At 44.4% G+C, this 25,884-nt stretch overlaps 2 protein-coding genes across 7 annotated transcripts in view; both read left to right on the top strand.

Annotated features, from left to right (window-relative positions):
• Positions 1-4,084: 4,084 nt before the first annotated feature.
• On the top strand, positions 4,085-13,734 carry ndnf (neuron-derived neurotrophic factor). Of its 2 annotated transcripts, XR_005097660.1 has the most exons (5): positions 4,085-4,311; positions 8,878-9,081; positions 9,317-9,441; positions 10,804-12,525; positions 12,561-13,734. XR_005097660.1 is itself a non-coding variant. In XM_037248787.1 (4 exons), the coding sequence occupies exons 2-4, from the start codon at positions 8,879-8,881 to the stop codon at positions 12,186-12,188; spliced, it is 1,713 nt and encodes a 570-aa protein (XP_037104682.1). In that variant the 5' UTR covers positions 4,085-4,311; position 8,878; the 3' UTR covers positions 12,189-13,734. The 2 variants fall into 2 exon arrangements, 1 of the variants encoding a protein (XP_037104682.1); XM_037248787.1 differs by having other exon boundaries at positions 10,804-13,734.
• Positions 13,735-16,748: 3,014 nt separating this feature from the next.
• prdm5 (PR domain containing 5) overlaps positions 16,749-25,884 on the top strand; it is a 44,547-nt gene continuing 35,411 nt past the window's right edge. For 3 of the 5 annotated variants that reach the window (XR_005097658.1, XR_005097659.1, XM_037248783.1), the window contains exons 1-14: positions 16,749-16,853; positions 16,911-17,009; positions 17,481-17,564; positions 17,949-18,071; positions 18,853-19,024; positions 19,327-19,504; positions 19,708-19,803; positions 20,024-20,145; positions 20,600-20,679; positions 21,097-21,181; positions 21,255-21,412; positions 21,782-21,875; positions 22,542-22,702; positions 25,037-25,130. Coding sequence is in view for 3 of the 5 variants with exons in the window: in XM_037248783.1 (XP_037104678.1) it covers positions 16,917-17,009; positions 17,481-17,564; positions 17,949-18,071; positions 18,853-19,024; positions 19,327-19,504; positions 19,708-19,803; positions 20,024-20,145; positions 20,600-20,679; positions 21,097-21,181; positions 21,255-21,412; positions 21,782-21,875; positions 22,542-22,702; positions 25,037-25,130 (1,540 nt within the window). In the remaining 2 variants the exon portion in view is untranslated. Of the gene's footprint in view, positions 16,856-16,884; positions 17,364-17,480; positions 17,565-17,948; positions 18,072-18,852; positions 19,025-19,326; positions 19,505-19,707; positions 19,804-20,023; positions 20,146-20,599; positions 20,680-21,096; positions 21,182-21,254; positions 21,413-21,781; positions 21,876-22,541; positions 22,703-25,036; positions 25,131-25,884 lie in introns of those variants that run through there. The other 2 variants (XM_037248784.1, XM_037248785.1) reach the window with 2 other exon arrangements.

Here is a 25,884-nt window from a genome sequence, read left to right as displayed (position 1 = left end):
TGAATGGTACTTCCATTCATTTCAATGCAGAAAGATAATTTGAGTTGAACTTGTAACCACTGTACCACTGTCCAACTTCTTTCATACGCTTCGGTATGTAAAAATATTTTTAGTGAGTGTTTGTTGTACGGCTCGGTGGCGCACTGGGTAGCACGTCCGCCTCACAGTTAGGAGGGTGCGGGTTCGATTCCGTCTCCGGCCCTCCTCCGGCCCTCCCTGTGCGGAGTTTGCATGTTCTCCCCGGGCCCGCGTGGGTTTTCTCCGGGCACTCCGGTTTCCTCCCACATCCCAAAAACATGCTTGGGAGGTTGATTGAAGACTCCAAATTGTCCCTAGGTGTGAGTGCGAGTGCAAATGGTTGTTTGTCTCTGTGTGCCCTGCGATCGGCTGGCAACCGGTTCAGGGTGTCCCCCGATGGCGGCGGGGATAGGCTCAAGCACGCCTGCGACCCCCGTGGGGACTAAGCGGTTCAGAAAATGGATGGATGGGTGTTTGTTGTAAACCCCACAACAGCACTTCTTATTTGAATGTGTTTTCCACTCATGAGCACCTGGATCGCTAAAGCCTATTGAATGTCGCCGGGTTTGTAAAGCTTGTCGTCCTCATCTTGTCGTCATAGCAACCGCTCATCTGCATTACTTTTGCTGTGCTTGATTACTCGACCAGGCTCTTTGTATGTGTGTGTTTGGGGGGGGGGCATTGATCAGATCATTTTGTTTGTTTGACCACCAACTGGTATGACTCCATCATCAGGAGTGGCCCTTGTACCTGTAATCCCATCTGGGAGCACACAGGAAGTCGCGTGGCTCACTCCACATCAATGACTTTGCATTTATATATTTTATTTCATTTCAAGATGACATCTTTATAATATTGCGCTGAATTGCCTTTCTACTAGGGAGGCCTCAGAGCGTACCAGTCGATGACCTTTAAGATGGATAGCGTTGATTTGGAATACTTACATGCAGCATCGTGTTTCCACATGTCGTGTGTCAGGGACAAAACAAAGCAGGGTTGGGGGCTTGTGATTGAATCAAGGGGGAAGCACCTGCCTGCATTAGTGCAGGTAATGCGGTTATGTGTGTGCACATCTGCCTTGTATACAATGCGGGGGGTGGGGAGGGTCGGCAGCGTCCATAATAAAAATAAATAAATAGAGGGGGGTCTCGATTATGGAGCCAGCAGGTGTACTTCTCACATGCTTTCCACACCAATGCGCCTCGCTTCACATACTGTAAAAGATAATGCATAGTGCGCAGATACTCTTTTGGAATATCTACATTTAATGAACCCGGACATATTTAACCTCTAAAGGGGCTTTCTTGATTCTCGATGTATGCCTGCCCCACTTAACGCCATCAAATGACTCAATGAACCAATCAATATTTGATGAACGAAGTGTAGTCAACTTGGAGAGGAATTAACTCTTATTTTTTCATTCAAGGCCTGTGTGAGAATAAAACTGTAAAATTACTGCCACCCAGCGGCGATTGCGGTTATTGAAGGGATTGATGCCAGTGACAGACTAAAATGTCATTTCTGCCATAGAATTCATTTAATATCATTACTAAACAGGAATATCCTAAAAAAAACTCCAAACAAACAAACAAACAAACAAACAAACAAACAAACAAACAAACAAATAAAAAACTATGGTTATCGGCAGTTTTTTTATTTTTATGGCACATGTAATTACATATCTATTCCGCTTGGGGGCAGTGCTCACCAGGTTATGACAGAAAACGGCAGAAAACATGCCTGATTGAAACGGAAGAATTTTGACACCCAATAGAGTTGAATGGGGAAAAAAAAGCATAGCCCGTAAAATATTTTTGCTATTTGCGTGCCAGCCTGTTCATATCCTCTGCAAATAATGTGTTCACAGTAAAACAAACAAAAAAATCTGGAAATATGAAGACAATTAAACACAATTATCTTTTATATATTTATTTTTGAATACATAAATAAAAGAATCGACAATTTCAGACTGTCCGTAATAAAGTGGAACTTTGTAGCCCTGATGTTATGTTTTACATCTTGCACTCATGTCACAGAACCCGAGTGTCTCGTCTTCATCGTCTTCCCCGTGTTGTCTGTGTTTACTCTGCACATTCCACGCCTGGAGCTCTAAAGTTTCACTAAAAGGACTCAAGAAAGCTTGTGCCATTGTCAATGTAAACTTTGGCCTTTTGTTTACTTGCTTCAGCTCCTTCCTCCGGCCTTCCCTTTGAGGCTAATGTCCCCATCTCCTGCCCTCTTATTGGATCATGTCGACATGCGGCACCCGCTTGTGTCCACTGAACGTCTGCTTTCAATTGAGCCTTTTTTGGATTTTTTTTTTGTCTCATCAGGAGCCAAAAGACGCTCTGATGTTTGCAGAGTGCCTGACTTAATGCTATCGTGAGAAACCTGCGGCCCCGGGGCCATATGGGGCTCGTTAGGCATGACAACAACATACTAAAAACATCAAAATAGTATGTTTAAAAGCTAAGAGCTGGAAGGAAAATGAGCAAAATGTTGCCCGCCTCCCATAAAAAAAAAAACTCAGCAGAAAACAACCTTTGAATGAAAAACAACTGACATAAAAAACAACAAAAACACATTATCATAAAATTTAGACTCATAAAACGACTCAGTAGATGTACTAGGTGTGACGTCATGCGGATGGAGAGTGAGGAAGGTTGATGGGAAAGGTCGGATGAGGACGCGGTGGCATCCTTCGACGGGTTTCCGCTCCCGTGTTGTGCCGCTGTGTGCCCACCTGGCCCTCAGCAAACGACCCGTCTGTCAGCGCACGCCGATGACGTCACGGCATAAATACAAACGGGAAAAGCCCTCTTTGTCTACGAGGGGCCATTTCAGGGACAAGGCCTTCTTGGAATTGCTCCCTTTTCAGACATTTTCCACACAGGGCAATGCAGTGGATTTTTGCTCTTGCTTTAATAATTCCACGGTAAACATTCTACGCTAGATGTCGCAATTACACCAATTTTGTTCCTCTTCCAGGCTGCTTCTCAGTGAATAGAAAGATCGATTGACATGCTTGATTCAAAGTGTTCAAATGTAATTGGAGGAATGCATGTTGCATACAGCGGAGTGTGCAGGAGACAGCGGCATCCCACGATTCTACCCCACGCACACGCACGACCGCCTCCACCATTCAAAGCATCCATTCACTCTTATCGGAGCCCAAATATTGACTTAGTCGTGTTGCTTTTTGTTTTGCAAGCGAATGATCAACAAGCTGGACACAGTGGGAAGTGGTGCAAACCAAAAAACACAACCAAACACAATTGCTCACATTCTTCTGCCAGTTGCCAAGCCGAGTGACTTTATTCATTTGTTTGCGTAATCTGAACGTAAAATAACTTAAAACACTTTTTATTGCTGTCTTTTGTCTCAGTATGAGACTCTGAATTGTTTTCTTATTTTATTGTGTTGACTGTTTTTAGATGATTAATTTATTGTTTTGTCTTTGTTTTTATATGTCGGACATTTGTAAGATTACTCACACATCATAAAGTTACATATTAGTGGTTAAAAATGACAAATTCACATTCTCATAAAATTACAAACTGACATTCCTCCACAAGGCAGGTTTATTAACACCGTGTCGTCTACCGTGAGGTTGAAAACGTAATCAGCCAGTCTGGGAAAAGTAAGGAAGAGAAAGTACTGTATGCTTTAAAAGAATATAGTCGTCTGAAAAATAAATTCTCAAGTAAAGTGCAGGCAGATATGATGAAGTCCTGCCCTGAATAAAGAAAATTCCAAAGTTGCTGACGGACAGCGAAAAATATTTGTTGTTGCCTACAGGTGCCACAAGATGGCGGCATATCACGGTTTTTTTTTTTTTTTTTTAATTGGACGCCGTTATGGCAGTTTCGTGGTACTAGTATGCCACCAGATGCCTCCCGAAATGTTTGAATGTGCCCATTCTATTCATCCGCAGTTATCGATAAGCAGAAAATCAATCCAATAATGGAGTAGTCTTACTTGGTTACCTCCCACACTTGGGATACTCGTGCCACCACTTTCTCTCTTTCCACGAGTGGGCTGGCGCGTCCAATCCACTGGAGGTCTCCGCAGCGGCGGGGGAGGGACGCGTGCGCGCGGGATACCCTCTCAGCCGCTCACTCGCTCCTCTCCCTCATTTGCGCTTGGCTCCCACGCAAGCACATACGACACGAGAGAGAAAGAGAGAGAGAAAGAAAGTGAGAGAGTCGATGTGAGAGAGAGAGGACTACTGCCGGGGAACAGGAACTTTTTCTTCAGCAGAGTACAGCATCCATCGGCTCGTTATTTCAAAAGGTAACTTTGGTCTTCTTTGCATCTGTGCTGCGTTCAAGTGACTTCTCGTGGGACATTTTTCAGGCTTGTCCTCGTGCTCGTTCGAAAAGAGGAGAGGAAGTGGCTTCTTTTGGTTTTTATTATTGCTTGTGGTTTGCATCTCCGGGAGCAGTCACAAAAAAGAAGGAGAGCAGAAAAGTTTCAAACAGTCATGACGCGACTCGCACGCAAACGTTGCCGAGTGGAGTCTGCAGTCTTCACTTTGGGAATGTTTCAGATGTGGACTGTAAACGCGACATTTGTCTTTTCATTCAGTTGCGGAGCCTGAAAGCAACACGAGAGTTTTGAATCACAGTTTGTTGGTCGCACTTTGAAATGCGGTGCTTGAACGCAGCACTGTTTTTCATTCAAGAAATGACAACGTTGACTTGAGCAAGCGGAACGCACCAAAAGTATTTTAATTTACGAAATCACTTTGTTTTCAGTTTGCACTCTAAAGTTCGACTTACGCAGATACTGAGAAACCGCTCCATCGCTTTGTTGACAAAACGCAACACCGGTGTTTTTACTCAGTAATAACAAATCAAAATTGTTTAATTTCCTCATACAGTTTCAATAGGAGCCCCCGAATGCATCACTAATTGTTTTCATTCAAGAAATCACATTGTTGAATTGATGCGCACTAGAACACGTGAAATCAGTATAAAATCGAGCGCCACTGTATTTTTTATATCAAGAAATCTCTGCGGATTTGTAGACCCTGAACACTCATGTTTCAATCCAAGAATCCGTGTTGACCTTCTAACCCTGGACTGGTTTGACAGCAGAAAAAAAAAAAAAGCACTGGTTTCAGAGCAAAAAACGGAGCTAACCTTTTCTTCAAAGAGACTTAGAAGCTAACGTTTTTTGCTTTTATGCCACCTCAAATTGATGGCAAAATACAGTAATTTCACCCCTAATCTTTATCTGGATTTCAAAAGCTGTGCAAATCCACAGCGAAACAATGTCCCCATCTACGGGGATCTGTTCGTCATTACGGTGGTTGACAAACCTGAATTTCACAGACGAGGCGCACGAGTGAACTATCTAGCAGAGCTATATAAAAACGATTTGGGAGTGGGGAATGAGTAACTGATTGCCGAAGGTCGCATGGTTGGGTGGGAGAAGAGGAGGTGGCGAGGAGGGAGCGGTGTTGGGGTTAAAGTGTGAATAAGTGAGTGGAGTAGTGGGGGTGAGGCTACAATGCATGATGAACAACAACAAAAAAAGAGAAAACGTGCTGAAATGGAAAGGTCCGCACGGCGCTGCGTAACTAAAGCTACATTTGCATATGAAAACTCGCCGCTGAAAGAAATTCCGACAGTGTTGCTGCCGTTATTGTCGATCGGGGCTGCGCAAAGGCTAAGCGCTATTGCCCAAATCAGTCATTCTCAAAGTGTAGAACGCTGAGCGGAGACTTGCGGGATTAAATGTCACACTATGCATAATGTTAGTTTTCATCCAGGTTAAAAACAGGATTTAACTTTTCAGCACAATACAGTGGCTTTCAAAGGTGTAATTTTGATTGAACTTATTTGAATCTGTTTTTGTAATATGATGCGGCTGCATCATGTGCATGTGATGGATAGATGGAAGAACAGATGTTGGACTGCGCCTGTTCCATAGATCGACTTAGATGGATGTCGGACATATGATGCTGCATGCTTTGGATCACGACATGAGCCATATTGTGGCTTCTCACTCTCAAGTCTCATTCATTGGGCGGCCAAGCCAGTCATTGAGCAGAGTCGCGGATAAAGCGTGTGTTTTCCCACGAGGCTCCCGTCGGCTTGGCCCCTTTGGGGATGACTTTCTTTCGCATGGGCCATCTTCCTTAAACCGGGGCCACAAAGCCACCACATCATTCGCACAGCCCTCCCACCAGACTTGCCTCCCTTCGCTGAATGAATTTTTCAGAAAAAAAAAAGATGTAGAAAAATATGTAAGTTACAAACAAATTCAGAATTGTCAGAAAATGCATTAAAAAAAATCACAAAAATTGTCAAAAGCTCACAAAAATTACCATAATGTGACAACAATGCCTTTCTCTTCCCGAGTGACTTTTTTTTTACGCCAGTTGACCCACTCCTAGGGAGCAACATTCCAGGATGTGGCGCTCAGTGCAGAGCAGGGAAAGCAAAACAGGCTGGCGCTATCCCTCTCGTGACCGTCCGGAAAACTCCGTAGCTGCCACGGAGGATTGTTTGGGATGGCAGAGAGACAGACATGGTGCCAAGAAACACAACCGCCAAGTCGCACACTGTTTGGATCTTGAAGCCTTACTTAGAGAAGCATCCAAGAGGAGCAGACTTGCTTTGGAAGACCCTTGTCTTACTCCAAATGGCACACTGCCACAAAAATCGGCCTGCGGGAAAAGAAAACACAGCAGGCTTGCCGTCCGGCTGCATGGGCGCAATGTAAAATGTCTTCATTTGACTTGAAATCAAACGGTATTTTTATTCTGTTAATGAATGCCATGTGGCCGCCACCAGGATGAATTTCCATCCTGATGAGGAGGACCTGGAGGGAGAGCTGAAGTGACAGAGCGGGTTGAGAGACACCTTGTTAGCTTGGTATACTGGATACGGATGGAAAAACTAAACAGATAAAAACTGACAGTTCAACCAAAAATACAAGAACAACATCCAAACAGAAATTTGACAAGTTGACGAGAATTTATCAAAATAAAACCACAAAAATAAATCATCCAATCTGCCAAACAACTCTGTTGCCCGTGTTGTAGCAGTTGCATGACTTCATATTTTTTTTTAAAGATGACACTAATGCGATCAAATTAAGATTGACATTAATTGGTCCCGATGATGTCATTGACCCCCCCTGCCCCCGAGTAATTAAAAACATCACAATTGGATCTGTTAAATTTGACACTTTATGGTGGTGTGCTGGGATTTCCTGGTAAATAAAAAAAAAACACCATTTCGTAATTCAAATCATTGTCGACTGATAAAGTTGACTAGTTGTCTAGTCGTCTGCCCAACCGTTACCTGTGTGTTATGCTTTGGTGTTGTTCCTAACAGTTAGCTAACGACGCTTCTGCGCTTTCCCCGCCCCGCTGAACTATCATCGTACACTCTTCTTTGTCCAAAATGTAGCTCACATGTTCCAGATGCATTTTTTGGGCTTACAAAACACACTGACAGTGTGCCCATGTTGACATAATCGCACATCTCAGCTCGGCTGCTCAGCACGTGTACTTATGAGTTTCTTAACGATGATGACATCATTACACTAAAGACACAAATCTTAATGTGACATGCGACAGGCACTAAATGTGAATACGCTGCACATTTCACTGTAGTACTCTGAAACCTTTCTTCACATATCGATATTTGTTCTTGAGTTTTACATTAAATTTGGCCTGCGATATTATTAGGCGATAGATAGAACACTAGTAAGCTGGCTAGCTAACAAGCTAGCTAAATGACGTTGGGCATATGATGTAGTATACTTTGGGTCAAAGCTATTTCTTTCCATTGATCAATACAGTCCCTAGGTCATGGACACCTGATGTGGTATGCTTTGGATCAGGAGTTCTTCCTTCTCTTCAGCTAAAGAGGCTGTTTGCCTTTTTAAACTGTTCTCAACATTCATTTTCAGTACAAAATGTGTGTGTGTGCGCAGTCAGGAAGGGAGTGGTCGCTTAGTTAGTGTTTTTGTTGGTTGGTTTTTGGGTTGGTTGCACAGGTCATTTAAAGGACACGGCGCGGATGGCGGTAAAGTATCTGGCTAATCTGCCGCCATTACACTGATTGAATCGCCGGGGATTTGGCATTCCCATCATCCGCAATCAATGTCTCCAAAATCAATAGGACATGCGAGATCCTCTCAGCAGTACGTCCATCTGTGCGCCAACAAAATGTCAATAAATGTTAAATGACACGGATTTGGAGGATTTTTAAAAAATGTATTATTAAGCGGTTTACAAACCTGCTGTGGTTGCCCTCCTTCACGCATCCGTGTTTTAAAATTTAATCCCTCGTCCGCTTGGTCACTCGCTATCCTTTCCCTTTTTATCTGTCACGCAATAGCTAATCTGTCACTTCAGTGTTTAATAAAAGCTTGCATCCTCAAGGGAAAAAAAGTATATGCAGCTTAAAAAATTTAAGCTGATATACTTTTTTTGCCTTGTGGATGCATGTTTGTGAAGGGGGTTAGCTTAGCTTGCATTGAAATGAAAGATAGAAAAAGTGACTAACCTGAAACAAATTAAATAAAATGCAGACGTTTTTCTCCCAGTGCTGCTGTAAACACTTTGATTCTGTAATATTTTTTTGTTAAAAAAAACAACAACTATCAACTCCTAATTAAACCAGCTACAATTAGTTATGATATTTTGCTATGTAGCGTAGTGGACGCTAGCTTAGCTTCCGTTATAGCTAAAAGCAGATATAATAAGTTTAAGAGCAAATTTATCCTAAAGGGTTTAAAATGTTTTCATTCTTTGTACTATTTCATCCACTTTATGTGTTGAAAATGGCTATTCAAACATGACATGATTAAATAAAAAGTTATATGTTTGTGTTCCAGTATGAGGCAGTGTAAAGGCTGGAGGAGTGGGCTGCTGCTACTGGTTCTGCTGGGGGTTTGGGGGACTTTGGCGCAGAAGCTGCCCACGCGAGATGAGGGACTTTTCCAGATGCAGATCCGAGACAAATCCATCTTCCACGACTCATCCGTCATTCCCGACGGAGCCGAGATCAGTGGCTACCTCTTCAGAGACACGCCCAAAAGGTAAATAATGAATCACCAAGTGACCATGGTAAATTCATTTTAAATAATGTAATAAAAAAAAGGACCACAAAAATGTGACCTCGACTTTAACACTGTGTGGCTTTACAACAAAATTAATAATTCATCTGAGTGACATGTTGACAAGCCTGGGTCGGTGCTGCGGTTTTGTCAGCAACAGATGGGCTCAGCTCTTGACTATCCTGGTTCGAACAAAAACTTGTAACGGTTCTTCCAGATACTACTTTGTGGTGGAAGAAGACAACACGCCGCTGTCGGTGACGGTGACCCCGTGTGACGCGCCGTTGGAGTGGACGTTGACGCTGCAGGAGCTGCCAGAGGAGGCCAGCGGCGAGGCGTCAGGTAATGGACCAGGAGGACCTCGAGCGCGCCTTTAATGACTAGTTTGATGTGGTAAAGTGTGTGTGTCGGCTGGGGGTTCATTAAGTCACTCCGTCTGACCGCTTGTGGGCTAACATGCCTTTAATTTGAGACCCGGCGCGCGCGAATCAAAGCCATTACGTCCCTTGACTTTGCCCGCCCTGATAGTTTGAAGACTTTTCATGTCTGTGTTTATCTTCCCTCCTCTGTAGTTTCCATTTGAGGAATTCAACTAGAGTCCTAAAGTATCCTCCACTTCTGCTCAGTTTGATATCAAGCTATCACAAAAATGTTTGGGATAATCAAAGCTACTAAATCATCAGAAGTTCAAAAAGCAGATAAAAAGTACCAAATAATTAATCGAAACCTCGTGAGTTTATAGGGACTACAAACAAAAGCAAACGAGCCAACGAAAGACGGAACGAAGGCAGATTAAATACAATCAAAGACGAGACAGATATGAATCAAACTATAGGAAAACAAGACATAACATGAAACAAAAGTTAATATAATCAAGACCAAAGCACAAACCATGATAAATTGTCTAACATTTGAATGCCAGCGACATGGATAGTTTCATGACATGTTTCCACATCATAAAACTCTGTCAACAATGCCGATAGTATCACAACAAAACAATTGCCAGCAGCTTTGTCGAACAATACCAAATAGTATCATGATACTTTGGCTGTAGACTCATCTGAAAATACAAGACGTTGAGGTGTCCAAACCATCCCGACTATCTGAATGGGAATACGCAGTACACGAACACCTGGCCGAGTGTCACATCAAACCGCAGGCAGATGATTTATTGCTTGCGTTCACTATTGATGACTTGTTCCTGGCATCAAAAGAAGCACAGTTACTTCCTGAAGTAGAGCAAGCATTTCAAATTTGGACCGGGGAGTTTGTTCTCATAGCTGCGCTGGGAGCAGATCACTGGAGCGTTAATTTTGAGTACACCGCCGAGAACACTCCCCGGTTGACAAACATAATATTATGGTTTCTCTAGCAAGAGCTCGAACTGTTTCCGAAACCACAAGGCGCTCCTTTGAAGCCGAGGCCAAGTCAACGACAGGGGCTGTGATCTTTTTGAGATGTTTGCAGTGAAAACACGGCGGGCGTGTTTGGAGATAATTGGAGCGCGCGAGGCTTCCTCGTCATCTCATTGCATCCAACTTTTAACCGAGCGAGGAAGGAATAAAAACCTTGCGTCAGCTATAGCAGCAGTATCAAGATGTTTTGCCAACGATCCAAAGAGTTTCACGATACTTTGGCCACAATATTAGAATGGGAAATCTTTGCTGGTGATACTAAATATTTTCGCGCCCGTGTTGCTTTCAGGGGAGCCCGAGCCGTTGGAGCAGCAGAAGCAGCAGGTGACGGTGGACGAGGGCACAGAGCTGTTCACCTACAAGGGCAACGACGTGGAGTCCTACGTGGCCGCCAGCACACCGTCCGGCCTCTATCAGCTTGAGCTGCTGTCCACCGAGAAGGACAGCAACTTCAAGGTGTACGCCTCCACCACGCCAGAGTCCGACCAGCCCTACCCGGAGCTACCCTACGATCCTCGGGTGGACGTCACCTCATTGGGTCGCACCACCGTCACCCTGGCCTGGAAGCCCACGCCCACCGGGTTCCTGATGGGCCAGCCGGTGCAGTATTGCGTGGTCATCAACAAGGAGCACAACTTCAAGAGCATGTGTGCCGCCGAGGCTAAGATTGGCGCCGACGACGCCTTCATGCTCGCGCCCAAGCCCGGCAGGGACTTCAGTCCGTTCGACTTTGCCCACTTCGGCTTCGTCCCGCCCGGCAAAGAACGAGGCCTGACGAGCAACAAGATCTCACGGGCGTACCCGGCCAAGCCTAAAATGTCGGACATTCACAAGTTGTGCATCGGAAACAAAAACATCTTCACCGTGTCTGACCTGAAGCCTGACACGCAGTACTACTTTGACGTGTTTGCCGTCAACTCGGCCACCAACACCAGCACGGCGTACGTGGGCACCTTTGCCCGCACCAAGGAGGAAGCCCAGCAGAAGACGGTGGAGCTCAAGGATGGCAAAGTGTCAGACGTGTTCGTCAAGCGAAAAGGCAGCAAGTTCCTCCGTTTCGCCCCCGTGTCGTCGCACCAGCGGGTGACGCTCTTCGTGCACGCCTGCCTGGACGCGGTACAGGTGCAGGTGAGGCGTGACGGCAAGCTGCTCCTCTCGCAAAACGTGGAGGGCGTGCGACAGTTCCAGCTGCGCGGCAAGCCCAAAGCCAAGTACCTGATCCGCCTGCGGGGAAGCCGCAAGGGCGCCTCCACCCTGAAGGTGCTGGCCACCACCCGAGCGGGCAGCAAGCAGCCTTTCCCATCCCTGCCCGAGGACACCCGTATCAAAGCCTTCGACAAGCTGCGCACCTGCTCCTCCGTCACCGTGGCCTGGCTGGGGACGCAAGAACGCAACAAATACTGCGTCTACCGCAAGGAAGTGGCCGACGACTACGGCGAGGAGCAGAGGCGGCGCGAGCAGAATCGCTGCGCGGGGCCCGAGATGCGGCGCAAGTCCGAGAAGGTCCTGTGCAAGTACTTCTACAGCCCCAACCTGCAGAAGGCGGTGACCACGGAGACGGTGGCAGGGCTGGAGCCCGGCAAGAGCTACCTGCTGGACGTCTACGTGGTGGCGCACAGCGGCCACTCTGTCAAGTACCAGAGCAAACTGGTGAAAACGAGGAAGTACTGCTAAAAATGACTACGCACAGAGGAAGAAATCTATTATAAATATATCTATGGAATAAGTTTATTTAACTCTTTGAAAGATACACAGACTGACTACTCAGACGGAAGGGACTTTTGCTGGAGACATCCACCTGTATATTTATGTTTACATTTCCCTCCCACCTCGTGAGCAGGCTTGTCTTTCATTGTCGCTGCATGACTATTGACTATCGGAAATCAAAAAACAAAAAAGTGACTGATTATTTTGTCGTCTGTTTTTTTTATGGAACACGCACACACACAAAAGAAAAGTCACATCCGCCTGTTCTGAGCATCCCAATCTGGGCCTTCTTTTGTGGATTTTCGTCTGTGTTTGCATCATTTAGAATCTGTACTGAAGCGTTGAATTGCCAACATGTCGACTGGCAAATATGTTCCAACGTATACTTGCGAATCATTGAAAAATACAAATAAACAGTGTTTCCGTAATTTTGGAGCATATCAGCATTATATAGGCCTAATGGAAAAAAAAGAATTATGTCAGTACCCCTAGGCACTATGGGGAATTTTTTTTTATTAGCATTTAGCTTACAGGTACATTTGAATGTATTTACAAATATGTTGAACTTGAAAGTACTTGCAAATACATTCTATTATTTTTGCAAATGCATTCAACTGTATTTGCCAGTCAAAAATGTTTTACACTACACTACAAATTTTTTTTTTTACTGCAGCTGAAACAGTACCTCTACATCTGTTTCCCCACACGTGTGTGGCTTACATACCGAGTGTGACTACTTTTCACAATCATGATCCATCTGCCGTATCATATCAACAAAAATATTGTACAGTGTTTCCTTGCTATCTCGCAGATTTTCAAGCAATCGTGTTTTTGTTGTGTATTTACTTATTGTGATGCCCTCATATGTGGGAAAGGGCCCCCGGTTCCCGACCTCAGATAGAGACACGGCAATACGTGACAACAAGAATCGTATTTTCTGTACATTTTCTGTTTGTATTCAAATTTGAACAATGTGTTTCAAAAGTGTGTTTTAACAAGTTCCAATGTGTTCAAAGCGCGTAAAAACTACAACAAAGATATTGTTTGCACGGTCTCCACGTTGCAGATTTTCACCTGTTGCAAAAGTGAAAACCGTGAAAAAGTAACAGTTCTATTTGTTCTTAGATTAAACAACCAAATGAGAAAATAATCAGTCACTTTTTTCGTTTTTGTTATTTTCACCGGCCAAGGGAAAATAGAAAGAACAATCCACGGATTGAGGACGCTATCTTGTACAGACCTCTCGCTGCCTCCCGAGACTTTTAAATTATTTTCTACTTTTTCTCTCTGTGTGTTTGTTTCTCTTGATGAAGTGTTACCATGACATTCCTTTTGTGTAATCGCTCTCTTGTAACTGTGCCCTGCCCTGTGCTTGGTGACGTTGTTATTATCACTGTACCGACGTGTGCGTTTGCGTGCGCGATGGCCTGAATGTGTGCACGAGTGCGTGTCACGTGTACACAGTTGTCAATGTACATAAACACTAAATATAGAAAACGTAATCCCTGTGTCACCCCGGGTGTCGTGTTCTTTTTGCCCGAGCGCAATCGAGACTGAAGTGCCTCGTGTGGATTATGTCAGTCAACTTGAACAACATGTAGACGATTTTTGCTGACCCGAGTATAAAATGAGTATGACATCGCCAATAGTTCTTTTCACGGCACTGGTGAATGTTGTCAAGTCTGCTTTGCGTCAATGGGGCGCTCCCCACTTGGAGGAAACGTAGGGAGGCTCCTGCCACCTGAATTCCATGATCCTCCCGTTTCTCAGCGATAATGTGGAGGAGCTTCCAGGGAGCTGCCAGAGGGTCATGGATAGATCATGAAAGCGCCGCTGATAAAGACGGAAGTGGAATCTCGCTTGTTTTAGGCCTCATCACACATTGGGAAAAATAAAAGCAACAATTCATATTCCATAACACTGGCTGACCTTCATTTCCGCACAGGGAATCATAATTATATAGAATTATAAAGTAGTTTTAAAATGGTTTGGGGAATTTTTGAGTTCCTATGTTCTGACCAAACTGACTCGCTGCTGTGAAAACAGTGACTAATAAAACATCGATCAACCGCGATTGGTTCGGAATTGCGGCTTGGTTTTATCCATTGTTTTCGGAAAAGTCATAATCTTACAACAGAAGGTTCTAGAGCAGAAGGGCCAAAGATGAGGTTAGCATGTTAGCTTGGCCCTTGGCCAGCATTCCAATTGCAAAATAAAATTAGCTTTAGATGATTGAATTGACGGTTTGCAAAAGATCGGTCTGGCTCGTGTCCAGGCTGCGAAAAAACAAGGGTAGTCCGCCTTGTAATTTCTCCCGCTTCATCAGCTCTGTAATTCTCCCAAAGGATGACACAGACTTGTCCAAACAAAAACACGGTTCATCCCGTGACCTTGCCGCTTCAGGAAATGGTTTATTCGGCCTTGAATTAGGGAGTTGCGGCGAGGAGGGCGGGCTGGGTTGGCCGGGCCCCCTCTCAATGTAGCAGTATCAGGTTTGGGCCATTTGAGGGAGGAAAAATGCACACATCAATTTTGGAAAATGGTGTATGGAAGCATTTGTGCCTTGGCCAAACGGGAGGTTTTACCTCCAGAAAAAATATTTGCTCCAGTCTGAAAGAATCTCCTCTCGGCCGTATCCTCAATGTGATTTGTGTCGTTTTTGGCGCGGGTTGACATCGACCGGCGGTTCGAGAAAAAATGAGCGGCCCGGACGGCTGGCGGCGGTCCCAAAGAGTCAGAGTCTCGGTCGAGAACGTCTTTAATTAAGAGACAGATGCGTCTCTGTCGTCTGCTTTGTCAATTTGTCCGAGGTATCGCGCCGCCCTCGTGCATCAGGCTGAAACGCTTCGCGAAGTCTGGACCGGATCCCGCTGGAGATTTATAATAAACCAGAGAAGAAGTCTGTCATTTTAAAGCCATTCACTTCACCAGTGCCAAAGAATGTGACGCCCGTCTGTCTAATATCAAATATAAATAGCATAACACTGGGGCCCAATTGAGACATTTCCACTTAGGAGTGTACGCACTTTTCTTGCAAGAACTAGAGTATGCCAATCAATCAATCGATCAATCAATCAATCAATCAATCAATTACATTGTACCTGTAGCCTAAGTAACAACTAAAAACCTTTGGTGACACTTTTTTTGGCGAAGGTCTATGTCATGATAATTTAATAATAATTACCGTTTTTTTCCGTGTATAATGCGCAAAATTTAACTAATTTATTGTCCTAAAATCTGGGGTGCGCATTATACATGGGTACAAATTTTTTTAAATTTTTTTTTTTTTAAATTTTTTTTTTTTTTTTTTTTTTTTAAGAAAATCATGGTACACCAGGACTGACCGACAATAGTGTGTTTGTACTGTGCTCTGGTCATTTCGTCAAAGAAGGGATAATAGTCCTCTTCTCTTCTTGACTGACAATGAATGTGATAGTTTAATACAATCAGCAAATAACAAAATGCGTATTACAGGTAATATTTTATTTCACAACACTTTGCCTTGTTCCTTTCGTCTCTGCTGTTCACTTCAAACACGCTCCATACGAACGCAATGCTCTCGTATCAGACGCTTGCTCGATCACCTGCTCGTTTGCTGTCACAATGTACCCTACACAAATCCGAAACATTTGTTGCGGCTCCGAGTCACGACGAGGGGCAAGTTTTGGTTTCCAAGGGTGTTTTTATTCCTCTTCAACGTCTCTCCCATACAGAGCCGCCTTTTTCACATGTCCGCACGTCACTTTCCTCTCTTTTCATCTGATCGCGGTGGTGCCTTTACGGGCAGTTGGAGAAATCAACGCCAACAAAAAAAATACATCCAGCCTAGTTAAGACCATACCAAAGACTATAAAAATGGGACCCATTGCCTCCCTGCGTGTGTGACGATCATTGGGACTTAAAAAAAAAAAAAAAAAAAAAAAAAAGAAAAAAATTGGGTGCGTATTATACATGGGTACAGGCTTTTTTCCAGCATCAACATGCCATTTTTAGGGTGCGTATTATACATGGGGGCGCATTATACACGGAAAAAAACGGTAATAATATTAAAACAGTATTGTGCGATGTTATATAGCATCCCATGTTTATGTCATAAGAATACATAAAACGTAAATAATAATGATGATACATAAAAAATAAAATGAACCAATAAATGCAAAAAATGATAAAATATAATATTGAAGATGTTCTAAAACTGTAATTAAAATATAAAAAAGTAATTTAGTACAGTTGATGTAATAATATTGCTCAAAACAAAAACTGGAAAATAACAAAAATATTTAATACAAGTAATATTAAAACAGACGAATCCAAAATATGTACATAATATTATATACTAATTTGATAATATAATCAATAAATTCAATGTATTTACAATAGCAGGACTGAACAATGGTTCTTTGTTTCTGCATTATAATTCACGTTAGAATCAACCAAGTCCTGATTTTGCTGAGTCGTCATTGATTGGATGCAGCGAAAGGTGCAGCTTCGAGCTACAAACTTTTTGGACCAATCAGAAGGCGCCGTTCGCCTTTCCTGCCCGAAGCCGAGTAGCAACGAGTCCAACCTGGACCTGGACCCGGACCTGCACCTGGACTATCCTCGCCGTTGGAGGACGTAAAGAAATTCAAAGTGTGAATGCTCCCTCGCCTCAGATTTTTTTTTCTTTTGTTTTCTCGCTCATGACAGCAGACTATGTTGGGGATGTACGTGCCGGACAGATTCTCCCTCCAGTCGTCCAAGGTCCAGGATGGAATTGGTCTGTTCACGGCGCGGCGGGTCAAAAAGGTTTGTCCTTCTCTTCGTTCCCCAACACAGTCGCGGTGTGTTTTTGTTTCGAGGTGGCCCCTCTTTTCAAAGTGGCTGTCAAACGCGAGCGAGTTGTGACGTTAAGTGCCACGTAGCAGCACAACTTTTCCCCCCTCCACCATTTCCCCCCGCTTCGCGTTCGCCTAGTTCCCCTTCACGACATTACCTCTACACAAATAAGTCAACTTTACAGCACATGACGCGCGAATGATTCAGAAAGGCACTTACGGAGAAACTCCTCAATGAGTTTATATGATAGTTCTTTAAAAAAGTCGGGGGAAAGTGACGTCATGGATTCCCACGCCCCCCTGCCTGGAGTTTGGGAAGTTGAAGGTGCGTTCAGTGTTACACGCAAGTGTGGGACACATTAGCTCTATAATGTCCTGTGATAACACTCACATCGATAAGTTATCTATTTTTGTCATTGTGTTTTTCTAAAAATGTTTGAAGGGAGAAAAGTTTGGCCCCTTCGCAGGCGAGAAGAAGCTGCCGTGCGAACTGGACGAAAGTGCAGACACAAGACTGATGTGGGAGGTGAATGCCATTTGACTTTTCTTGGTTAAATCGATATCTCATACTAATCGACCACAACACTGAAAACAAAATCAATGGTCACAAAGAAAACTAGAATAGCAAATAGTGGCGTGCCTTGTTTGTATTCCTTGCTTGAAGGTGTTCATGACAACTCCCAGTTGAAGTTTACTGGAAAACTAAACACAAAACAATGACAAGCACCTGTACAAATGTAATTAACCAAACCACATTAAGTTTACCTTCGGAAAGTGTGTTAGTTTAAGCTAACAGGCAATGGAAATTTCCATAGACTGGTGAACGGAATTTATGCTTTGGAAGAGCCATTTAATAATGTTATTGCGGTGTGTTTCGATAAAGCATCAGACTGTCGTGTGCTGATTGCAGGTTCGTGGCAGTAAGGGTGACGTCCTGTATATCCTGGACGCCAGCAATCCGCGCTACGCCAACTGGCTGCGTTTCGTCCACCAGGCGCCCTCGCAAGAGCAGAAGAACCTGGCAGCCATTCAGGTACATTTCCTCTCTCTGGCGGACACAATGGAGCCTTCTCATACCACTTTTAATAAGTCACGCCAGACAATAGCGTGCCTCTCTGCTCCAAAATATTTGCGGTGTCTACCGCATATTGTTATTGTTTTGATTATTATTATTATCCTTGTCGTTTGACAACCATACCGGCCATTAACTTTGCAAAAATACCACGTGGATGCTTTCGGCTGTAACGAAAAAAATCAAAGGTGATTAATTCGAAGCTTACGACCACGCTGAGTGACAAGTGAGCCAGGTTCAAAGTTCACCAGATCAAACCCTTTTCTGAATTCACATCCGGCTAATGACGTCAAACTTCCATTTTGTCCAAACAGAGGGCATTCCAGATCGGCATAAATAACGATTAAGAGGACGAGAGGGGCACAATAAATGTCAGTGCTGACGAAAGGCAGAGCTTTAGGAAACATTCGGATGACCTTTGGGCGTCCGATCACGTGGCCCGTTGGGGGTATTCACGCGGTGAAGTGCACCCCTTTGACCTGTTGCTTATTTTTTTTGAATGATCATCTCCTTGTCACAGACATGCAAGCTAAAAGTAAATTCACTCTTTGACCGGCAGCTGCTTTTAAAGCAGAGTTCCCCGTTTTGACAGCCATTCCAGAGCATTCCGACTGATCTTTCAATCTGATTGTACATTATTTAACTGTGACTTTCTCGGGATTAGCTTTTGAGTCATCCTCTCGATTGTCCATCCATTTTGATGTTCTGCAATTCCATCCTAAAATGACTGTGTGCTTTTCAGGACGGCGAGAACATTTTCTACTTGGCCGTGGATGACATCGAAACGGACACAGAGCTCTTGATCGGCTTCCTGGACAGTGACATGGAGGAGGAGGAGGAGGAGGAGGAAGAGGAAGAGGTCAGCAAAGACGAGGACGAGAGCAGCAAAGAGGCAAAACACTTGGTTGAGATGGGTACGTTTTCCAAAGTAAGAGCAGACGGCGGCAAATGTCTTTTTTGAAAGTAAAAAAACAACACAAAGGAAAATCAGTCTGCAACGCATGAATAATTTAATAATCAATTAATTGTTGATTAATTGTTGCAGCACTAGCGTATACAATACATACTCTGTTCGAGTGTATCTTCTACTCAAATGCTGTGCTGATCTTAAATGCGAAGCTATGCAACGCTGCCATCTACAGGCAACTGTTAGTCATGGAAGTGGTGGCTGGATTCCAGTTAACGAGTTTCAACACGTTTGCTGAATGGCTGACAGAACTGGTGATCAAGAAGGAGGACCACCCGTGTCTGCTGTGTGAGAGCAGCTTCCCCAGCGAGGAGATCCTGGCCGCCCACCTGCAGAGTCTGCACCAAAGGCCCGGCATGGATGAGAAGGAGTTCAAGTGCAGGAACTGCGGCAAGAAGTTCCCCGTCAAGCAAGCGCTGCAGCGCCAGTGGGTCCACTCTTCATATCGCCATGATAGTGAGCCAAAACATCACGCTTGGCAGTGTTTGATCAACTGCTTCTCCTTGTTATCATATTCAATGACGTTGAGGAATAGAAGATGATGGCAAAATGTTGTCTTGAAGCCAGTCTCGAGTGTGGCTCCACTACTCCTAAGTAATGGTCTTCTATTTGGACTTGTTCTTCTTCCAGTGTGTTGCACTGTTCCGAGTCAGTGAGCCCTTCGGGAGACTCCAAAGCACATCACCAGTGTTCCCTGTGCCACAGCTCCTTCACTTCAGAATCCAGGTAGTCTTTTGCAGTAGGTCAACTGGGTCGGTGGGGGATTGAAGGGTGACACAAGTCACATGACTTGACTTGCTTTGACATTTTGTGGAGACTCCACTAAACTTGCTTAATTTTCAGACTCCAGACTTAGTCCTTACTGGCACATATTTGACTTAGAGCACTATGGTATTTTTTACGTACGGAATTCTCCCCTCGACCATCTTTGCCTTCTCGCGTGCAGTTTCGAGCAGCACAAGGAGGCGTGTAAAGGCGACGCCCGCTTCATCTGCAAGGAAGAGAGCTGCGGCAAACGCTTCAAGAGCAAGGACGCGCTGAAGAAACATAAAGGGAACGTTCACACAGGTCGGCGGCGCTTTTACGGCTCCTCCAGTAGCGCTGCCGCCTTCGCTTGTAATTGCCACGTAATTGCGCAGCGGCACCTTCTGGGCTCCGGATAATTTGGCTATTTAGGGCAGGATGTAGGCCACGGGTGAGCCCAGATGGAGACTTTGATATCACCGGGTGATTGAACTGAGATTTAGGGTCCCAAGTGTGGTCTGGACTCTGGGAGGGGGAAGTGGATCAGACAGGACCTTTTGAGGTCATGTGGTCACTAAATAAGATCTAATCACCATGACAGTACTTTTTTTTTTTTTTCAGTAAACCAGATGTTTCAATAATGTGAAGGACCATAGATGGGCTAATAGAAATTAGCATTAATGTTACATTAATATTCAAACAACTGCTGGTTTAACATAGGCTGCAGCAACTCCTACAAACCCAACACAACAAATCAATTGATTGTTTTGTTTTTTAGGAAGTGCGCGAAGGAAACTGACTTGCACGATATGCAACAGAAAGTGCTCGTCGTCTCTAAATCTGCAAGAGCACAGAAAGGTAAGCTACGTATATTCAATATCCCAACCTAACCTCACCCTAACCCAAATTCACCAATGATTAATGAACCACAGCCTTTTTGCGAATGCTACAAATAAAATTCCAAGTTGTGTGTATGTGACACATTTTTGCTAAATCTGGGTTGGGCTATCATATTGTTGCTAGCGCTAACAGTAGCTCAGCAAGATTGCATTTGGGGCCATTATTCCTCAATGTGACATTTTTCACACTAATTTAGTGCTGCAAGCTACATCTATTTAAAAAAACTGGCACATTTTCTGGGGACAAACTAGGTTGTACTGTAAATAGCTCCCAAGTGCTGTACAATAAGAGTGCACTGTATGCAAAAATAATAAGAAAATAAACAATGTTGTACTAGAAAGATATAATATGGCATTGTCTTTCCGTATCCCCCAGATACACGAAATATTCGACTGCCACGCATGTGACAAGAAGTTCATCTCCACTAATCAGCTAAAACGACACATGATCACACACTCAGGTGAGATAAACCAGCCTCATAAACATCACTATATTCTTTTTAAATTGTAACTATTTTTTTCATGGCTTGACAGAGAAGCGTCCGTACACGTGCGAGATCTGCAGCCGTTCGTTCAAGCGCCTCGACCAGGTGACGGCGCACAAAATCATCCACAGCGAGGACAAACCATACAAGTGCAAACTGTGTGGCAAAGAATTTGCCCATCGGAACGTTTACAAGAATCACAAAAAGGTGAGAAATTGGCACAAAGTTAAAAGTGACACACACAAACTCTTGAATGACTTGTGTCATGTCACAGCTGTCCATCAAGATCTCACTGGTGGCTACAAGTATAATCTACGCTCTCTTTGCGACCCCTTGCTCTCCTCCGTGTTTACTTTGGGGATTGAGGTGTCACTCAGGCAGATAAATAGAGGGCAGCGTGGTGGAGGAGTAAAAACAGAAGCACTTTGAACTTTAATCCCCTCCGAGTCGCTTGTCTTCATCAAGTCAACAGAGCTGAGCGGCGGTAGTGGCGAGCCTAGTGGACGATCCCGTCACGTCCACTTGGTCAAACACGCTGACGCCGCTTTGTTGTTCTTTGTCTCTCTCTGCTCGCAGACCCACTCGGAGGAAAGACCATTCCAGTGTGACGAGTGCAAGGCCCTCTTCCGCACCCCTTTCTCTTTACAGCGCCACCTACTCATCCATAACAGTAAGGACCACCTCATCTTGTCCAGATTGATAAGGACTGTTTTGTTTCCCACGTGTGCTCACTCTGCCCGTTTATTCGAGGTCATACGGTAGCAAAACAATCTCACGCGTATCTCTTAGCTTCGCTTCAAGATATTGTGTTCGCTGTCGGCCGAGTGACTGAATCGGTCTGTGCGGCTCGCATTGTCACAAACGACAAAGACGCGATGTAGCTGAAGGCATTTCTCACCTCGGTAGGATAAAGAGGCCAGCTATATGATAGCAGTCTTCCTACAATACATCAGTGGGGTGATTTTACTGTGGGTGGCCCAATAATATACTGATTAAAGCTGTCACCCATATTTGATGAAATCAGGGGAAATGGAATCGCAAAGAAACTTATGGATAATTTATCGGTGTTGCTGAATGTATCGAAAGGGTTAAATAAGCAGACAAGTTGTGATGATGGCCCAATTTTATGACCGGGGTTCTTTCTGGTTTTAGTTCTATTCTATCAAATAATCTTTTCATGTTCACCTTAAACTTTCATCACACACATTGTTGACTCGGGGTCATCTTTTGTAGTCCCCGTAATGGCCTCAGACAAATTGTTTCGCCATGATTAAAAAAAAAAAAAGAAAATATCCTTGGAGCAGCTTTTGTTGACAAAGAAGCCCTCTCGCCGCAGGTGAGCGGACATTCAAGTGCGACCAGTGCAACGCCACCTTCAAGCGCAAGGACACGCTCAACGTGCACATCCAGGTGGTGCACGACGGCCACAAGAAGTACAAGTGCGACCTGTGCGAGAAGGCCTTCGTCACGCCCTCCGTCCTCAAGAGCCACAAGAAGGTGAGCGATATGGCTACGGCTAAAACGCTCACGTCAAAACATTAGGAACACTTCTTAATCCAAAGCGTGATCCAAATATTCTCATCCTCTTAAAATAAAGGCCGAAGTCAAATTTTGATAACCACCAGGCCTTAAATATCTCAGGATGGTGGCCACCTCTGTTAACATCGGCTACGTTTTTAGTTAAACAGTGTTGATGGCTGGCAAGAAAGGTCCATCTCTACCCAGGTAGGGAGGCCCTTATAAAAGCCGGGAATTGATCTCTTCCTTGATTCAAAACGGCAGCTTGTCCATTAGCTCGGCGGGGCTTTCAGAGCCCCAAACTGATCCAGCCCCTGATTAGCATCCCTGCGATCTGACAACGTGCATCCAGATTGAAATCGCCACCGCCTTCTTGCCACGTGGCCGACGGGTGCCGTCGGGAGGGGGTCGTCTCCGAACAGCGGGGAACCCGGAGGCCGCTGCGTGATCGCGGATCGTGATCAAAGTGGGCCTAACGCAGGAGACGACAACCTGCTGGAGGCAAACGTTGCCCCATGCAATATAATGGCAAATACTTATCAATGCCATGTTTGCTTAGGCTCATGTCACATGCTCTCTTTTTGCACAAATACTGGAAAGCATTAGGAATACCAACCTCGAAATAATGGATGGATAATACACAAATATGAGAACATTTAAAAAAAAAAAAAAAATTGTTTAATGTGAAGTACAGAAATGCAGAATGCAGAAATCTAAAAATGTACATATATAATATATGTAAATGTATAGTCTGTTAGACATATTTCATGAATGATACACAAATATTAGCTAAACAACTACGGGCTGAAAAAAACAAGAAGAAACTAATGCCGGCGCCTAAGCTGGCTAAAGTTGCAAAGAATACTCATAAACAGCGACGCCAATGCGGCCTTTCCACCAGCTGGTCCTCGTGGCGATCAAAGTTGTGCTGCCGCTGGAAACGACAACCTGCTGGCCGCAAACTTTGCCCGTCACAAAACAATGTCAAATATTTCTCAATGCCATGTTCGCTTAGGCTCGCTAGGCCGCGTCACATTTTTTTGCCTGGCCTGACGCAAATCAAAAGTAATGGCAGCGAAGAGTGAGGCCAAACAGCTCGCCGCACGTTCCCGGTTTGATCTGGCTGCCATTACTCTTCGAAAATGTTCGCCTTGGAACTCCAGGCCTGGGCTTTCAATCATTGTTTCAATTGACAAATGACTTTGTACAAATGAAAAATGGCTTCGAAAGTTCAACCGGCCGATGTCTATCTGGAGCTGCTTTACAAAAGCTGGAATGGAACTCGCGGTGGACATTTTCAGAAGAAACAATTGTAATCAAGAAAATGAGTGCCGGCGGAGGACGTTGGGTTGAGGCTGCCAAGTGCTCGGGAATCCTTCCAAACCAATAGCAGTTCTCGTTCTGCCACTGAAAATCAAAGTATACGAGTCACTCGTCGCATAAACATAAAACAAAGAGAATTACAGGTTTATTTAAAACCGAGCAAATAATTTGCCTCAGGAATGCCCCCGCTATCTTAATGCTACTACATAATGGCGAAAATCATTGAAGGGCAAATGTGTAGACAAACAATGATAATACTTACAGGCATAAGTTTTTTTATCCTCTCCAAGGAATGACTTTTACGACGACTTCTTGAGGAGCAGTCTCCATGTAGATGGGGGCATAAAACTATTCATTGAGTCCTGCCATTATTATATACATTAAAATATTATAGGGATCTCGATCCCATTTAAAAAAGCACATTACATATTTATTTTTTTTTTTTACCCTATCTGGGGTAACAGCTGGTACTTTCCCGTCTGGGTGCAAACAAGTACATGCATGCATTGTGTGTTTTGATCTCACCTCTGTCAAATGTGCAAATGACAGACTCGCTGGGTGAGCAGTCCCATCCGCACCGGGCTATAAAATATGTTTCCAGTAAATTCCCCGCATTCCCAACCTGCAGCATTTCCCTCACGGCGGTGCGTTTACGACGCGGCAACACCGGTGATGTTTGCTGGATGGCGAAGCATGCGGGGGTTGAATCGGTGCAGGTCGCCGTGCGCGATGGGGGTCGGGAGGGACTGTTGGGAGTTGACGGGAGATGAAGGAGGAGGATATGAGGCCACATGTGCACCGTGACCTTCAGTGCTGAAAGATAACAAACCTTTAGTTCAATTATGTCTTTCTTTATTGAATAAAAACATAACAACAACATAGTTCTCTGGTACCAAGATACCACAAGATGGAAAATGTGTGATCTTTTACTCAATAGCAAAACTATGACTTTGTGTGGCGAAAAGTGTTAATGCAAAATTTTTGTTGCAGACGCACACAGGCGAGAAGGAGAAGATCTGCCCGTACTGCGGACAAAAGTTTGCCAGCAACGGCACGCTGAGGGTCCACATCCGCAGTCACACAGGTCAGTGGGGTCATGCTAGTCTCGTTAGCTTAGCTGGCTGAGAAGCATAACGTTCAATGACCTTAATACAAACATACTTGGCATAATTCTACAGACACGGCATGCGGTGGAGTACTTTTCTATGCCACGCTGTGATTGGTCTGTCTGCATTTCGGGGGGGGGGGGGGGTTCGGTGCGCAGCAAACTTAACATAATTAAAGAATGTTAAAGGGGATCTAAGAGGCCGAAATGGAATTAAATTGTAACATATTATGCCGTGAATGTGCAGCAATGAAAAAGGAAGCGAGTTCATATTCATTCAAAATCTTCCGGCAGGCCGCATTTTCCCAATTTAAAACAGTTAGCAGATGTCTGTAATATGTTTATGACAAGCTTTTCTTAAATTACCCCCAACTCAAGCATGACAGTGCACTTTCCCCCTGACATTTCTTGCTTAAATGAGGCCATTTTTAGAGCTGAAAATGTGTTAAAAGCAACCGCAAACAAAAATTCATCCGGTAGTTTGATCCATTTCCCACTGGTACATTTCTCAGTTGCTTACCCCCCCCAAACATGATCTGGAAATGCGCTGCACACATGGCTACCAGACAGAATGGAGCGCTTGGATGTTCATTAAAGGGCCTTAAACTGGAAAGCTACGCATTCCTGCGCATCTCCTTACCAACTGACTGCTGCCGAGACCTGGCATGACCACACGCACGCCCGCACACACTTGGCTTCTCCCCCATCTTTATTCTCTTGCCGTGTTGGGATA

The sequence above is a fragment of the Syngnathus acus genome, chromosome 4 (genome assembly GCF_901709675.1).
Source record: "Syngnathus acus chromosome 4, fSynAcu1.2, whole genome shotgun sequence".
NCBI classification, from domain to species: Eukaryota; Metazoa; Chordata; class Actinopteri; order Syngnathiformes; family Syngnathidae; genus Syngnathus; species Syngnathus acus.
This window is presented reverse-complemented; position numbering and strand designations above follow the sequence as displayed.

Coding starts and splice junctions, on each gene's coding strand:
- ndnf (XM_037248787.1), top strand. CDS start 8,879: ATGAGGCAGTGTAAAGGCTGGAGGAGTGGGCTGCTGCTACTGGTTCTG. Junction 9,082..9,316: donor TTCAGAGACACGCCCAAAAG/GTAAATAATGAA, acceptor CGGTTCTTCCAG/ATACTACTTTGTGGTGGAAG. Junction 9,442..10,803: donor GGCCAGCGGCGAGGCGTCAG/GTAATGGACCAG, acceptor TGTTGCTTTCAG/GGGAGCCCGAGCCGTTGGAG.